This window comes from Pleurodeles waltl, chromosome 5 (assembly GCF_031143425.1).
Source record: "Pleurodeles waltl isolate 20211129_DDA chromosome 5, aPleWal1.hap1.20221129, whole genome shotgun sequence".
Classification (NCBI taxonomy): domain Eukaryota; kingdom Metazoa; phylum Chordata; class Amphibia; order Caudata; family Salamandridae; genus Pleurodeles; species Pleurodeles waltl.
Genome location: NC_090444.1, coordinates 1,250,117,216 through 1,250,134,660, shown reverse-complemented (window position 1 = coordinate 1,250,134,660; position 17,445 = coordinate 1,250,117,216). Strand labels below are relative to the sequence as shown.

The following is a 17,445-nucleotide window of genomic DNA, read 5'->3' as shown; positions in this document are numbered from 1 at the left end:
CAAAATGTGCTAGATGGAAACATGACCTCCGCAACTACAATTTCAAGTTTTGTTGTATGCTAAGCATTTTGCAGCAATGCTGGTAGCTTCAGCAAGACTGCAGAACCAGCATATCCAACCTCTGGAGGTCATCACAGCCACGGTTTTCCACCTTGCCATGTTAGTGAATTATGACCTTCAAGAATAATAAGTTCAATTGTAAAATAATTGGCTGTGGTGAACCACTGGTCTGACTTCTCTCCATCATCATTTGGCTCCAGAGGTGTCTATGATCTAGTCCAACCCATCCCATATAACACTTTTTATACAACTTTATCGTTCTTTTTGGTTTTGCTGTTCATATACAACATATATTTTCTCTGAAAAAGACCTCAATGTTTGTACCAGGTTGCCAAAAGTAAGATGAAACTTTCCTAAGGGAAAGCTGTATTTACTCCAAAATGCTAGATTGTGTTCACCATGTGTGAACCTAGGAACATCTCATGTGAAGACTGGTGTCTCTCTCTTCTGTAGATTAACAATCCAGTTTCCGACAGCCTATAACTTGGGCCAACATTTCAGCAGTCCCAAATGAATTTAAATTTATGGGCAGTTGATTCAGGTTTAGACCTGAGTCACTTGTGAATTATTGCTGCCTCCTCCTTTGCCAAATGCACCAGTATGGACAATGAAAGCCTGTTGTGTGTTTCACACTACAGTTGTGATCAAGTTCAGACTTCTGGAAAACTCTTGCCGCTTTGACACCTAGACACGCTTATCCAATTGGAGTGGTGGCAGAATATCTAGCCCCTTAATTACAGGGCACATTTTTGTAATCACAGAAAGCTTCCAATGTCATATAACTGCGTATGTCTGCACTCCCCTCCCTCCCCATCAATGCACATTTCTGTAATGGACAGTAAATCTACACCTGTGTGTCAATGATGCATGTCAAAGAGGTCTGTTCTCAAACAGGTGTCTGTGGTAATAGATATCCCATGATTCTGTGCGTCTTTGTATTGTATTTCTCACCAATCACTTTGTAGTAGTATCTTGTGTCTAACGAATGGTCTTGATATGGCTTTGCAGGTATTACCACAGTATTGACCATGTCTACGATCATCACGGGTGTGAACGCCTCCATGCCGCGTGTCTCCTACATCAAAGCTGTAGACATTTACCTCTGGGTTAGTTTTGTGTTCGTTTTCCTTTCCGTGCTGGAATACGCTGCAGTCAACTACCTCACCACAGTCCAAGAGCGGAAAGAGCGGAAACTGAGAGAGAAGGTAAGATCAACTACTTCTAATGAATTTGCTAGGCAGTCGTCACTATTAATACTTAAGAGATGTAACTGTCTCACCAATGACACTACAGATTACTTTGTTGGACTGTTACTGTAATATTTTGTAAGTTAAAACGTGGCACCAGTATTTAAATCTGACACCATTGTAAGGTTATTTCAACCCACACAGCACATCATTTCAGTCAGGGCGCTGAACACCCCTTATTGAAAACTAGTTAATACTTAATTTTAGGAATTTCCTTTTCCTTTCTTATTTTTCAGAACCCATCTCCCACCCACTCAGACATTAATTGTCAGTCCTCTCATTTATCTTTTCTGACTGTCATCCAGGTCCTCAAAGAGGGCTAGAGAGGCATGGACCGTTCTCACCTTTTGAGACCCAAAACCCCTATTGCCTATGGTTTTTCAGTTTTATTAATTCCAAAAAATAACAAATTCCTGAATTCGAGGTCATCTTGGAATTTAGGAACATTAACTCCGGAGATAGTCTCACAATGGTTAAATAAACTTTATGAACCACGATAAGATCTTGTAAATTCAATGTGGCTATGATCAAACTCCCTTAGATAAAAGAAGAAAACAACATGGAAAACTCTACCCTTGTCAAACTATGAATGAAGGACAGAGCTGGGATTGTCTGGGTGTCAGAGATGGTAGGAAGATTAGCAGTGTCTGAGGAGGCCGCACCAGTATGGAGTTTCCTGACATCACTGCCATGAAGCAGGCATTGTACAAATCTGTAGGAATGCCATCTAGAATTTATAGACTGAAGAACCATAACATATCACTTAAATGTGTAGTGTTGGTAAATAATTTGCTTCTTGACCCCTCGGTTGACATTCACTGCTTCCTTCTTTAGTCAAATGTGGGGACAAATGCTGCTCTGGGGTTAGAAGACTCAGGCCCATATTTATGGGCTTTTGGCGCAGGGCAGCCCAGCGTTCCTTTGCTGCATTGCCCTGCATCAAAAGGAAAGGACAGGAATGCGCCTTATATATAGCATATGGCGCATTCATGTCTTTTTCCCCTATGCTGGTGCACAGTGGGCTGCTTAGTGCCAATGCAGGCACCTTGGCACAATGGTGCACCGGTGCCTGCGTTGCATGCAGGATTGTTTTTGTGCAGGAAGGGACACCGTCCTGCACAAAAGCAATCACGAGAACTGTTTTCCTCTTTCTATGTGTACTGCGAAATGCAGCACAAATGGAAAGAGAAAAAAACCAAGGAGAAATGAAAGTATTTCACCTTGTTTCACCTGCTCTGTGGACGTATATGTTTTAGGCACTGTGCCAGGTTTACGTGATTAAGTAAATCTGGGGCTGCGAAAAATGTAATAGATGTTTCATGTGAATATCCTCCACAATGTCCATGGAACACCTCCCTTGTGCAGAGAAGGCGATGCAGAGATTTGCGCTGCCTTGCCTTACTCCATATCTATGAGGGAATTCCAAGTCACACAAGGTGGCTTTGCCTGGCCTCAGAAATATGATTTCAAGGTTTGCATTGCCGATGCTTCACAAAGTGCTGCAACAACAGTGTAAGGGGCTCATAAATATGCCCCTGTGTGCAAAAAGGTTGACACACTAACCAGACCATGCTGACAGGGTGGCATTTCCATCTCGCAGCAACCACTTCTAAAAACAGATTTTTTGAATGTGTCCATATTTGCAAGGCACTCCCAAGAGTCCTTGACTCAATTCCTGCCATCCTGTAGGCCTAAAATCATGTTGCACCCAGGCTGAAGACGCCAGTACTTTTCACCCTAGAGCTATATGTGTGGCTCATCCTGAGGCAAGCAAACACAGGAAAACTCGAACTACTTCAGTGTATATATAGGTGAAAGGTACTTAGGTGTATATATAGGTGGCAGGATGTTCTAATGGATGGTGAATTTGTTATGGAAACCATTCCCTTGTAGAATATCATAGGTTCAGGGACTCACTACAAAAAACTGTGGCTTATTTTAACTTCCACCTTGCCTCTTAATACTCAGTACATTGTGCAAGCTGTAGGCTGAAATAAGGTGATGCCATCACTGTATTCCAGACTGCAAGAGATGGAGCAGAGTGAGGAACTTCAGCCAACACCACTTTTAGCACACAATATAGAGGGCATGCTTCTCCTGAAATCTGAGTTTTCGGTATCAGACTGATCAAAATATATCACTCTCTTCTGGACTCAGCAGTATATAAGTTGCAATTCAACTATATGGTACATCCTCCGGGCTGCATAGAACGGACCCATCCGGTCCTGAGACTCTCTAAAAATGCTTTGTTGCCTATAAAATGTTTATATTCTATACTTGCCACTAGTCCTATCATTTTAGGGTGATGTTGCAGGGGTATCTTATAAGGTAGTTCCTGTCCCAGTTGTGGCCCAACCATTAGACGTAAGCCTATACTACACTGATACAACCCTCTTAGAGGACACCACATTTCTCAGGTTAGCCAATCTAACTATACGCATGCAGATCTTTTGTTACTGGATGAGCTCTAGAACCTCTGCAATAGTGGACCCCATGTATAATATGATTTAATAATGGCACTGAAGAAGCATACTGTGAATTGTTTGAACCCCTCTGTATGTACCTGGGTGTGGAGTCAGAGTTCCGTTTATATGTTAGTAATTTGGGCAGGCTTTGGAAAGTTAATAAAGCAGTGATCAACTTATTGAGTGATCACTTGAAGGTGGCACCTTTGGTTGTCCTGGGTTACCTGCTATTGTTGAATGGAGGCTGAAGATTTATTTCTTGGTTCACTTTCTAAATGTTGTCATTGATACACAATACACAAATCTTACAGGTGAACTGGATTGACATTCATTCAGGATGGTGCTTGGTTTGATTTCATGTCATTGCTGAAAAATATTTAAAAAATAAGAAAAAGAGATCATCTTTCCTTGAATTGCTTATGGATTAGGGACCTGATCAAGTGAGGAATTGTGGTGATGTATAGCTATTGTAGCCATGTTTTTGGCACGGTATTGGGCCTGCTGTTTGTGCACTTTAGCCCAGTTACATTTTATTCAGCTTCTTATTATTTTTCTAGCAAAGGCCACATTTGTGGTGCTGTTTTCTTTTCTTTATCTAGTTGTTCTTTCGCCTAGGAAAGCATTGCGTTTCTAGCAAGACATTCTTTTCACTTTGTGCTTTCCTTAAGGCTGCAGCCAGATAGAGTTGCCGGCAAAGTGGTACTCTGTGTCTCCAAAACTCACAGAAACATACACATCCTTAGGTGGGGACATTTTCTCAGAACATCAGCTGTTTTATTATAAAAACAGTTCTCTGTTCCATACACTTTAGAGGGAGATTCCAGCCAGATGACCACGACCGCATGCTGACTGCTGATTGCCTTCGCTATAGCTGCTTGCTTAGACTACAGGATCTCTGGCCTACATGGGGATGGTGTCTTTCTAGACAACTGGCTTTATTGCTCAGGTATGGAGGATGATGTCTTCCCAGGGGGGAAACCTGAAGTGCGGATTAGGGCTTATCACGCTGTGCTCCAACATAGTTTAGGTAGGAACCACATATATTACTCCTAGTGGCAGTACGGTGGGACTCTTCCTTTGTCTCACTCTTCTTGTCACCAATTTGCTCCTAGCATGTTATATCATCATAGTTGTTTCAATTTATGCCATTTTATCTAAGATGCAGCTAATTCAGTAAACCTTATCGAACCATTTTCTGCCTCTGTTTGTCTTTGCATATGTGAGACTAATGTAACTGAGAGAAAAGAATGAGGTCTGATCGACCACGATTTCCCTGAGGAGTCATCCCTTTCATGCGTCCGGTTGCCAAAATCATCCCTGCTCTTGGGCAGAGGTGAGGCGCTGCTAGTCAGCTGGAAACACGGATTCGGCTGACAGTTGTCACATGGTGTGGGATTGGACTCAGTTCCCCATAATTCAGGTGATTCTGCAACCCAAATCCAGCAGCCTCATTAGGATAATGAGAGCCTACGCAACAGTAAATGTTGTCTTTACTACAGGCTGGAGCAATCTGGAGGGATAACCTAGGAACAGGTGGTCCACCAAGCCTGAGCGCACAGAGGAATTATGGGCTGCCATCGCTAGACCTACTGTGTAGCCCTCAGAGTTGCCTACCCACCAGAGGAGGGCTATGTTTAGACACCAAAGTTAGTAATTGGGTCCTGTAAGGCCTGCATAAATTTCAAGACAAGATTCTGGGAGAAGGCCCTCACAGAACAGGGTTTATCACAGCACAACAAGAGTGTCCTACTCTTGTGAGGCTGAATACACAAGCACTGATGCAGGATGATGGTGAAGCTTATAGACTCTTCAGATTCTTCTGGGAAGGTGGATTATTGCATAAAGAGCCTTCCATCCCTGACCCTGGGTCCAGGTGGTTCGATCAAAAGACCAAGGAAAGCCACTTTCCCCATTTCGACTGGCCGGGCATGTGCGTAAATGTGCATAGGTTTCGCCAGATGTGTAAGACCTGCCAGTTGTCTGGAAGTCTGGAGCTCTGATTGCTCCCCTGCCCCTAGCTAGGGTTTGTTCGAGAGGGCATTGTTAATCTCTTGCACCCTCCTTCCACTTTAGGCAACAAATATGGTATGTGATGACACCACTGAGCCCTAGACATTCCACTCAAGAGGCCTGCTACAGTGGTAGGTACCCTGTTTGGAGTTTTAAGCAGGTATTTCCCTAAAGAGCTGCTCTCTGTCATGGGAACCAACCTCATATCCACATATATGAAAGTACTTAAAAACACGAGGGGTGTTCTAGAAACCCCATTATGGAGAAATTAGACATTAATCAAACTTTCATAATTTTTGCTTACAAAGAGGTGCTACAAACAGGAGTAGGGCTGAGTGAGCTGTCTTGAGCTTCTCTTGGGCCATCTTGTCCAAGGCCCTTGCACATTTGTCAAAGAGGGATAGGAATCGAAATAGAGGTCACCCACAAGTGATTTGATTGACTATGTGTTGGTCCTGCAGAGGAAGATGGTTCAGATCATGCTTAGAAACAGGACTGCTTCCCATCACCCTGAATTCATCAAGGAGTGATATGATCAAAAGGCCACTTTAAATGTCTATCAGGATGGTCAGGATGTTCTCATCATGGAACCTATGAGACCACCTATTTTGGAGGACAAGTAGACCAATCCTTTGCATGAAATGAACCTCAATAAAATCACTTAATGAACATTGGGTCTGCTAGAGTGCCTCACAGGGGTTTCTAAGTTGGATTCAAGTCCTAAAACCAGCAATGGAGATGGCTGCAATCCCTGTGGCCATAGACTAAGATGAAGAACAAATAGTCTTTTACCGACCAGCTGGAAGAAGAAGACAGACATGACTCAATTGAGAAAGTGTAGCTCCCCTGTCTCCTTACTCTCCTTATGTCCCCATATTACCATCCATGTGCCAAGTAAAATGTGTGGACATACTTGGGCCGTTCTTTAAACTATTTGGTTTAACCCTTCGATTTAGGAGACACAGTGGTGGAGATTATTACATCTGCCATTTGTAAGGATGCCTGGAGAACTCCAACAGTTTAGGAGTAGATTTTATTACAATGTTATAATGGTTAACTCACCTCCTCTCCCCCTGTTGGTCGCTCTACTAAAAATACCAAAGATCTGTAGCCATGCTAGCCCAGATTTGCTGGGTTGGCACATTGCACTGAACTTGACAGGACATTATCTGCCAAACCCAAAAGACTAGAAGAGTGATGTTATAGATTGTGATGGAATGAAGGAATGCTGTAGCTCTTTAGTGCAACCTAAACCAATATGTAAGTTCAGCTGGGTTGGGCCCCAAGAAGTACTAAGAGAAAAGATTGATTTACTATGAGATAAATCAAAAATATTATCCACTCTAGTTGATGAAGAAGACCCAGTGGTGGAGGACGTTGAAGGGAGTAGCCATTAATGTAAGATGATCTTTAAAGCGAATAACTCCTCATACTATTTGTAGCACAACAGCTTGTAATATACTTTTGTGGCCTACTGATGATCTCTATTTATTTCAATGCTACTGCCATGTGATAGGAGCCACAGTTTATTTTAGGATTGCCTGAAATCCCAACAGATAAAAACAAAATGTAACCATGTCACTAGATCTCCTCTGACTTGAGCTTCTTCATTTGTTCGCAGTTTCCTTGTACATGTGGTCTCTCACAGCACCGGCCAAGTATGATGGACAGTAGCTACAGCGATGGGGAGGTGAACAACCTTGGGCACCGTGGATCTGAAAACGGAGAGAAAGAAGACAGAATAATGGTCCAGCTCGCTCTTGGCACAGAGAGGCATTCCAACAGGAGAAAAAGTCAACGAGGATACGTCAGCATGCGCATTGACACCCATGCCATTGACAAGTATTCAAGGACAATATTCCCAGCAGCTTACATCCTTTTTAACTTGATATACTGGTCCATATTCTCCTGAGAGTGCACCATGTTGATGAACAATCTCTTCTCAGAGCGCTTGGTCGTGGGAACAAATTCTACATTTCATGTGAAGACACAGGAACTTGAGAGTGTATTATCACGTTTCTCCGAATAACAACAGACAATATTCCTCAAAGAACGTTTTCTGTGTTCCGCTCGATTATCTTCTGTGGTTTAATTGTATGGTAATACTACTTTACTTTTACAAATTTCTGTCTGAAAGTAAAATTACAAGTTTGTAAAAATATATGGCACGTAACACAGTTATGTACTTCAGATTATTCTGCTCCTTGACCATTAGGTGAGACCAAACAGTGCCTGTAGGTTCACCTTTGCGTTACCCAATCCTATATGTACATGAACAATTTGCTTTTAGAGTGTGTTGTGCAACAGGATCAGTGCTACTACAGTTGTTCATGCGCACAGAGCACACAGGCTTTGTAAACTATCTGTATGAGAATTCACACCATTGCTTAAATATGCAAAGCTGAGCGTGATCAAGATGCGCCTGGGTCCCACTTGGCTTTAACTCAAGTCACCGACAAGCATTTTGAGATAGGCAATATTGGAGACCAAGTAAATGTATCATGTGATGATTGCTTTGAAGCTTTCTGAAGCATTGGCACATTGATGGGCATGAAGGGCAAGGGTGTGGTCCACAAGGGTAAATGGATTGCGAAAACAATGCTGCTCATATACAAAGCGTGTTGGTTCAAATTAACTATTAAATAATTGATTTTAGTCATATCACAGATTAACAATATCAGATCACATAATCTAGTTGTATCTAAGATATTGGCAGTGTGATAATGAAAACAGTAAATATAGAGAACTCGTAGAATACCTAATGCCACAGCAAATCAATTCAATCATCGGATTGGTTTTGGTAACAGAAACTTCAAGGCTACGAGCTGATTTCTCCTATCTTCTTTTTTCAATGTGATCTCGAGGAGAGCCTGTCCTTATTTATTTTTCTAAGTTAATGAAGTTGTGGGGTTTAGGGACATGAGCATGGCTAAGCAGCACGAAATGAGACATCGACTGAAAAAGGTAGATTGGTGAGAGTACAACTAGGGTCGGACTTACCTATACGGCGATCAGGCAGTTCCCGATGGACTGGTCTCACAGAGCAGTGTGGGGGCCGGTTTTTAGGCAGTTTGTGGGCCTGTTTTATGGCCACGTGGGCCAGTTTTTACTGTTGTAATTTCCTTCCTATTACCACAAATATTGCCTTCAATCAACCCAAATGCATGCCATTTTCCCATAGCTTGAAAAATACACTTATAGCGTGTCTTTACAAGTTTAAAACTGCCCTAATATGCAAATGTGGGTCACTTCTTTAGCAATCTCCCTAATGGGGGCCACTTTTGTTTTGGTGCTTGAGGCCTACTTTTGGTTACAGTCTGACCCTGCGTACAGATACATTCAGCTCAGAGTGCATTGCTCAATGTAACAGCCAATCACAAATGAAGGTTGTCTCCCTTGTTTCACCCCTGAGCTTCAAAAAACACCTATTCTCTGCACACGAGCCAGGGAAATAGCAAGATGCGAAAAGTGCAGAAAGTAAAAGTCTCTAGTAGTTTTGTTTATTTTATTTTTATTTTTTTGTGTCTTGGGCAGTAAAGACCAAGTGGGGAGGGGCAGCTGCTAACCTATCCTGTCTGTAGAACTGGGTTTTTTAAAGTTTGAGTGACAGGTCTGGAGACAAAAAGCAGTGCACGTTTGGACACGGGTCACACATTAGCAAACTTGTTTTTTTTAAAAGTATGATAAGGCCATATATGACCGTGGATTTTCAATGATGTACGTATTGTATGTTTGCCTCTTTGCACACGTGAGGTTTTAATGGGGAAATATATGGTAACTAAAACGTGAGTGTGAATTTGAGGTAGATTCAGTTGCAAATTGATACAATTACAAATGTTATACACTTTTCATTAGGTGGCTCATGGAAAAGACTGAGAAATGAACGCAGGTGCAGGAACCAGCACAGATCTTAGACAGCGGCTGATTGAAGGAAATATCGCTTGTCCTGAACCTTTTGCCTGAAAATCCACCTTTGGGGGAACACTTTAGTAGAAGCAGTCTATCATGGCGCATACACTAACAAGAATTAACAAAGCCAGTTTTTTTTTTGTATATGGCACTAAGTGAGACAACATACATATTGATAGAGAGCATACATAGAAATCCATGCCACATGAAGCAACACACCTACAGACATCTAAGCTTTCACAGACAATACAAAACCCCCAACACACATAAAACGCCCAACAAATCCCTATGAACACAGATTCAGAGACAGACACCCCACTAGACCTATTGGCACCCATGCATAGTGATCACCATATATGCAATCAGCCTTGCTCACAGCAGTAATAAACTTGCAAAAATCCATTCATAGGTAGAACACTTAGAGGAAGAGCACAGCCCCATACTGCAAACAAGGTGGCAAGCAGCATATAAGCAAGCTTACATAGATGGACAGGGTAACATACAAAAAGGCAGAGGGGAAGACTGCACATCGCAGCAAAAACCTGGAACAGCCTTCCCACACATTTCTGGACCATCACCTCACTTCTGAAATTCTGAATGGCTCTCAAGACCTGGCTGTTCGAATAGGCCTCCAGGACTTGCAAGTTCTTGAATACTCTGTCGGGTGATTAGCAGTGCTTTATAAATCCTGATTGACTGAGTGATGGATGTAGACTTGATGAACACTTAGGGCCTGATTTAGATACTGGTGGAGAGGTTACTCTGTCAGAACGGTGAAGGATATCCTGTCTGCTGAAATCTAAATCCCATTGGATCTAATGGGATTTAGATTTCAGCGGACGGGATAATCGTCACTGTTGTGACTGAGTAACCCGTCCCCCACACTCTAAATCAGACCCTTAATCATTAGACCTTTTGCCCTAGAAATCAAATTGGAAGTGGAAAAGCAGTAGAGTGAAAATGTCCGTCCAGTTCCTAGCCTTTTTTAGCTAATGGTTGATGGCCTGCTTTTGTTATTCTCTATGCCCATCTAGTCATTATAGTATAAAACAAAATAAATGGTGAAATTGTAGGCAAAGGAAATATCTTAGTAAATGTGACAGCCAACACAGATACCTCCCAACTACTGTGTCTGTCACCTGGGCGGGGGCCCAGTCAGTTCCTACTTACTCGAGACTCCCTCTTGCCCTCATAACTTTACCATGTAAAGGATGACAAATCTAAGCAAATCCTGAAATCTGGGCAGTAAATGTGAGTGCGCCCTGAGGACTACTTATTGATGAGTGGCTGATTTTCAATCATTTAGTACTGGTTAGTGATGGAGCATATTTTTGGCCATGTTCTGCTTATTACTACTGAGTAATCTGCATAGTATATGAGACTACGTTTTTTTAACTCCAAGTGTACTCCTAGAGTTAGATGGCATACATTTGAACAGTACAAGGGAGGCGTGGGAGTAAAAGTGCGGCTTTTTCGTGGGACAGCTTGGAAATGTGTATTAAAGTCTCCCAGCTGTAATGGTAGAAAGATTGATTTTTTTTTTTTTTAAACGTCTGTGTACAAAGAAACAAGAGAGCAAAAGTGCTGAAAAAATTAAGTTAAATATTGAGGCAATATAGGGAACGTGCATCAGAAACAAGCAGAAAATGGACACAGAGTGTAAGTGTCTGATATAAAACCACAGGAACAATACGACTGAGAATGAAGGGGTAAGTTCATTTAGGATCCACGTGCTATTAATAGTTAGGGAACAGATAATCAATGTGGGACCAGCAGCCCACAACTGCGTTTACATTTAGAAATAATGGGCCAATAAAATAATTATTTCTAATGACCACATGGTCAGTCAGATTTACTGACATACTTTCCAGACAAAACTTTCCAGTAGCAAATCAATAAAAACAGCAGATGGCTTTAAAGACACCTGGGACGAAGATTAAATCCAATCCGCAGTATAAAACTGACAACTTAACTAACTGCAAAGCCAGCAATTCCATATTCAACGCTAGTTGATTCTTAGTATTATACCTCTAAAAAGATTTGAATTCACAATGCCAAATCTAAAAAAGGGAATGATTCTGAAACATATTTAGGAACATTAAGTGTACCTTCTTTATGACTTGTCTTTTGTACTTGGCCCAAACGTTTTCTTGTTGATGTCTTTGGGAACATCCTCTGACATTAGATAAAAGTTATTTCCTAGGTTTAGGACCTAAACTACTAACTAAAAAGTTACGTGTCCTAGGCAGAGAATATCATGTCAACAATAAAAAAAGTGTGACAATAACCCACTTTGGAATTTCAGAATTGTTCCAGAAAAATGATGACGTAGAGGACCGACCACATCCAGGAGGCGATCCCTACATGACTTGAGGGACCTCTCGAGACCCTTTCTAGGGTCTCTTCCCAATTTAAAAAGAAAAGTTATTAGTTCCAGGTCCAGGTTGGGTGTGAGTCAAATCTTTTCTTGAATGACAGGTCTTGAGCATTCAGCTCTTAAAAGGTTAAAAGGTTTCTTGCTCCCTTTTTGAGTGGGTGTCTAATCCATTTTTTAATAAATTTTGCAACATGCTCCAAGGGGTACAACTCTGCACTCCTGGGATGCTTAATATTATGTGGATTGAACATTTCTTCCCCTAGGGGATCGATGATGACATCTTTAGAAGAGGAAGAAGGTGTGTCATTATCCAGGAAAAGATCATCCCCATCACTAATACCCTGGCGAAGATCTGTTTATATTAATCAACAGTGGAATCGTCATGAGAATCTGCTTCCTCTCCATCCACTATTTCTAATCCCCCAAGATCATCCAGTGTGTCGCGTAGGAAACCTTTCCTTTTTGTGCTGCTTGGGACACCCATAGTTTGTGGGGTACTTAGACCTCCCATTCTTTTTGAGGTGCTAGGACCTCCCAATAATCTCAAGGTGTTTTGACTTCCCATCTTTTTGTTAGGTATAAACCCTTTCTCGAGATGTTTTGACTTCCTCTTTCTTTTACTCCTACTGTTATCACTTGTGGGGTTTTCTTCTGATGAAGAAGCAATATCCCCTTCCATATGGGTATTTTTCTGAGTCCATACCTCATCAATGGTCTTTCGCTCACACATGCGCATTTCGTTTTGAATGAGTCTTTTAATCATGTCTTCATTTTAAATTTTAAAGGACATTCCTGAGATCTCACCTTCTCGAGAAGACATGTTAGCGATATTAAGTAATTATAAAATATATTCCAACAACTTAAAACCTCTCTCTATGTCTTAAATCTGTCTCTATGACTTATAAGAAGACAGTTACCAAAGAAAATCTTGCCTGCGATCACAAAGAAAGGACAGTTTATCCAAGCAGTCGAAATTGACTTGAACAGCTGACAAGAGTGGCAACTGTCAAATCACGTCAAAAGGTAGCCGAGTCCTCATGAGCCGTTCCGCCTGCACCTCTCTGTCTTTCAAAGATGGAGAAACTGAAGCAAAATGGCCGCATGTTGGTCGCACGTACGATGAGTGCGTTGCTGCCCAATCAATTCCTTTAAATAAGATTGACGCGTCAACTCCTTGAGAGATGCGTCAGTCCGAAAATACCTAAGCCTCAAACGGTTAGACCGGGGCAAAATGCACACCGGTTCCTACGATCAGCCAAACAGACCAATATGCGCCTTGGTGGATGATCGCGGCTGCTATGATCGATCCAGCCTCAGGCCTAATATCGGGGCACCCACAGTAAGTCTAATTTCTGGAGTGGGTTCCAGCAGCTGTTGCGAATGGTCCAGCCTAAAGCCTAATATTGGGGCGGCCGCAGTAAGTCTAAGAATTCCCACAAAGGAAACTAAACATTTGTAATGTGATGCGCAAAATCTTCATAAGTTACAGCCCTGCAACGCATTACATGGCAGGTTAAAATCTATATCAAGTGGGTTCCATAAATTGGAACCCCAAAAAACGAGAAACTAGACAAAACAACTCAAACAATATTAAGAGACAGCAGAAAAACATCGATACTTATCTGCGATGAGCAGCGTTTAAAAGAAGCAGAATGTTGACTACCTGGCCTCATTATATGTTATGAATGTTCTATTCTGGAATGTTTCTTTAGGATGTTATGTGCTTTAAAGTGCTGCGTGGAGTGGCACTAAAGGAATCATGTATAATTGGAGCCTCCGGTCTTGTGAAATCATTCCTTTATAAGTAGCATTAATCGTGACACTTTTTATTAGCCATCCTTACATCATGCCTTGTTCTGAAAATGTTTGAGGAAAAGAAACACTCAGGGCCTCAGTCACAAAGAAAACATGTAAATATATAGGTGTTCTCTTCCCGGTATAGAATTATGATTTCTTGGCAAATCTTTCTTATAGCACATCTGAAAAACTGCACCAGTCACAGCTTGAGTGCCACTCTCCTGGGCAAGCCATGTCACTTTTGCTTGCATTGGCATTGCACCAATGCAGAATTGCTTCCATAGTACACTTTTGCATTGAGGTATGGCAGCTCCACTGGGTAGTATCACATTTTCTTCTAGTTTTTTTTTAACTGATCCAATGGGGAAAGTTTTATCTGTGAGGAGAGATCCCTTACTTTACACCTTGTTGAAGTTTGAGTGTGTTCCATTAACACCCTCAACCTGGAAAGGGATTTACTGAAATCCCCCACTGGGGTTAATCTAACACCATTTTCAGTGTTTGAACGTCAATATTTTAACAGATGTAAACATGTTTAGAGGGGCAGTGTATTTAACATCTGTTGGTCACAGAATCACATAACATGTCTGCTGTCATCTAATTTATGTAGTTTCCTGATTGTTGGGCCATTCAACAGTCTTCTTTTGTTAAATATGTGTTCTCAGAACATTTCACTGTTATGTATAAATGTATTTTATGACTGAACTTCACAGTAAAAGCATATATGTTGTTTTCCAAGTATGAAGCCTAGGGCTACTGTATCATCAACACCACTATAATACAGCATGAAATTCATTCAGAAAATATTGAATGCTAAAAACAATGACTACAAGTATCTATTGAAATGACACTAAATTACATTAAAACAAATTCAAAATATCCAAATGATTAAATCAGGAAATACTATTTGGCGATATGCATGCGTTGAAACAAGCTTTAGATCAGGAAGCAGCTGGTAAGAAAAAGCAGATCAGATATCGCACATTATCTATTTCCCTAGGAAAATAATGGTTCACAGTTAGGCCTGTGCATTCCTGATTTGTACAATACATTTGGTAGCTAGTCTCATAACTTTAGGTTTGCATAAACAAAGAGGCTTCTGTAGTCTTGAAAATGTATGTGTATATTTGAACTTGTAAATAGCAATACATCCAGGCTAACGAAATATGTTTCAGCAGAAGATGGGGGGGTTCCTGCAATCACATCTGATATGCTTGTTTCACCCATTTTTGTAAGATAATAGCTACCGAAAAGGCATCTGCATGATATTAATTTTGTAATCTTTTATTTGTAAATAGTTCACATTTTTTTCTGTACATTGTCTGAAATTTCTTGTAACTGTTTTAAATTGTGAACTGTACAAAGGACGACATTCAAATGTGAAACCGAAATTGACCTCTGAGCAACTGATATAAGGTGGTGAATAACTAAACTCCTGTTTGTAATATGGAAACCTGTTATGCTCTTATGTGCAATAAAGTCACCTCCTTAACGAGGTGCAAGCCTTTCCAGTTTTTTTCCAAGGCATAGGGTTTGGCGAGACGAAAATTGCATCCTTGAGGGTAGTGTTATTAAAAAGAGCATAAGGGCAGCAGAAAACTAAGCCTGTGATTCATGAAAGGTTTGACAGTTACCTGAGGGCATACACACGGGGCATCTCCAAATGAAGTTTGCCTTTCTGCCATTAGAAGTATAGTAACCCCGCATACAACTAAATAATTTAATTGGCCAGATTTATTTGTTCGCTTTTGACCTCTGAGTACTTCTGTAAAAACCCAGTAGAGTTTGCAGCATTGCCCTGAAAAGATCGATAATTTTAAAAGGAGCACAGCGAAACATCAGGAAAATCAAAACAAAGTGACTAGGCAATGGCAAACAGGCCGTGGCAAACTAATGCATGTCTCTAGGCGATGCATTAGTCATTTATGTTTCCGAGTTTCCTTCAGTATACATTTTATATCCCAAGACAATTCTTGCATGCCGCTGTCATGCACAAAATATATTCACTGTGTACTTGCTAAACTACAGCCAATGGAAGAGGAGAGTTGCCACGACATAATCCATCCCAAAGGTGATTGAGCAAAAGATTCAATATCAAGAATGCGTATTTTGTTCTGTGACAATTTCAAACACTGGGGGGTACTATTGGTGCCTCAAATTAAAAAAAGTTGAGCATAATATAACTAAATACATGCCAATCAATCAGTAGTTTGTTTAGAATGACTTGAGTGCCATAAATGTCTTCTATAAAACTCAAAAAAATCATTATTACAAAAATCTTATCTTAAACCTATCTTTTATCATAAATCTGTCATTTATCATGCATGCTAGGGAACCTCCTATGGGCGAGGAGGCATCCTTGACATATGTGGAGGTGTTGTATAGGGAGGCCTATTTACCACAGAGAAAGCAGCCCCTACTCAAACATTGTCTTGATGATGTGGGTCTTGAGGTATTACCGCCACTTGACACTTCTGATGATTTAAACATGTTTGTTTATGCCATCAAACAAACAATGCTATGTCATGGAATTAAAATGAACCTAATTATGGAGCATGATATATCCTACTAAAGGAGGCAAGAAGCTGGGGAGTAACTTAACAAATGTCACCATACTGAGCAGCTGTGTGTGGCTTTCCGAATATAAGCTTTGATCAACTCTTGAGAGATCTGACTCCTATGAAAACTAAAAGTAAAAAGGTCCAAGAACAACTGGGGATTGGGTCTGATTTAACATTATCCTCACCCACAAACATCGCCAAAAGCATTAAGAACTCTGTGTGATGTTTTGAGGTAATCAAAGGGCAATCCTTTTTAGAGCAACATTCTATGGATAGGAAAGTACCAGTATAGAAATCCCCCCAAAAAACAGAAAACGTTAGCCATAGTATTAAAGGGTGACTAGAATGTAATGCTTTCATTGTGGGAGTGCAAGTCGTGTAGGGAATGCAAAAGGGGGTCCAGCTGAGGATAATCTCTGTAATAGATGCAAGAAAAGAGACAATTTTGGAAGTGTTAGCAGGAGGTGTCTAGTAAATTTAATGTATGACATGAGGGAGATATATTAGGTTTAAATCCAAATCTACTCTGTGTTGCAGCAGAGAGAACGTTTAAAGAGTCCTCCCATGTGTATCATTGAGACTTATGGATGTGATAGTTATGGTTGATTCAGGTGCTTGGTTCACAATTTTGAGTTAGGATCTGTTGTATAAACTGAGAAGGAGAGGAAACTTTTACAAACTGACGTGTCTTGAGGGCCACACAGAGCACAAAATTGATCGAACAGGATATATCTATTGGTGGAAATAAATGTATTTTGTTTCAGAAGAACTAGTGGGAAAATTTATGTTGCTAAGAGAGGATGGCATATTTGAGAGAGCCCTCATTAACAAGAGATATGGTTCAGGTTGGACCCCAGGGCAAATACCCGCTCTATGGTCTAGATAACGATGACTATCACAACACTCTGTCAGTCAAGCAAACTACAAGTCCACTTTGAAATATAATTAATAAAGTAAGGAAGATATTTGGTTTGGTCGTTAATGGTAGTTTAAGAGAATACAAAGGTTTTTCATGGCAC

At 40.9% G+C, this 17,445-nt stretch overlaps 1 protein-coding gene across 1 annotated transcript in view; it reads left to right on the top strand.

Moving 5' to 3' along the window:
- Positions 1-15,372, top strand: part of LOC138296400 (gamma-aminobutyric acid receptor subunit rho-1-like) — a 459,035-nt gene extending 443,663 nt beyond the window's left edge. Inside the window, exons 9-10 of the mRNA XM_069235486.1 lie at positions 1,069-1,265; positions 7,404-15,372. Coding sequence (XP_069091587.1) covers positions 1,069-1,265; positions 7,404-7,694 — 488 coding nt within the window. The 3' untranslated portion in view covers positions 7,695-15,372. The remainder of the gene's footprint in view (positions 1-1,068; positions 1,266-7,403) is intronic.
- The last annotated feature ends 2,073 nt before the right edge of the window (positions 15,373-17,445 follow it).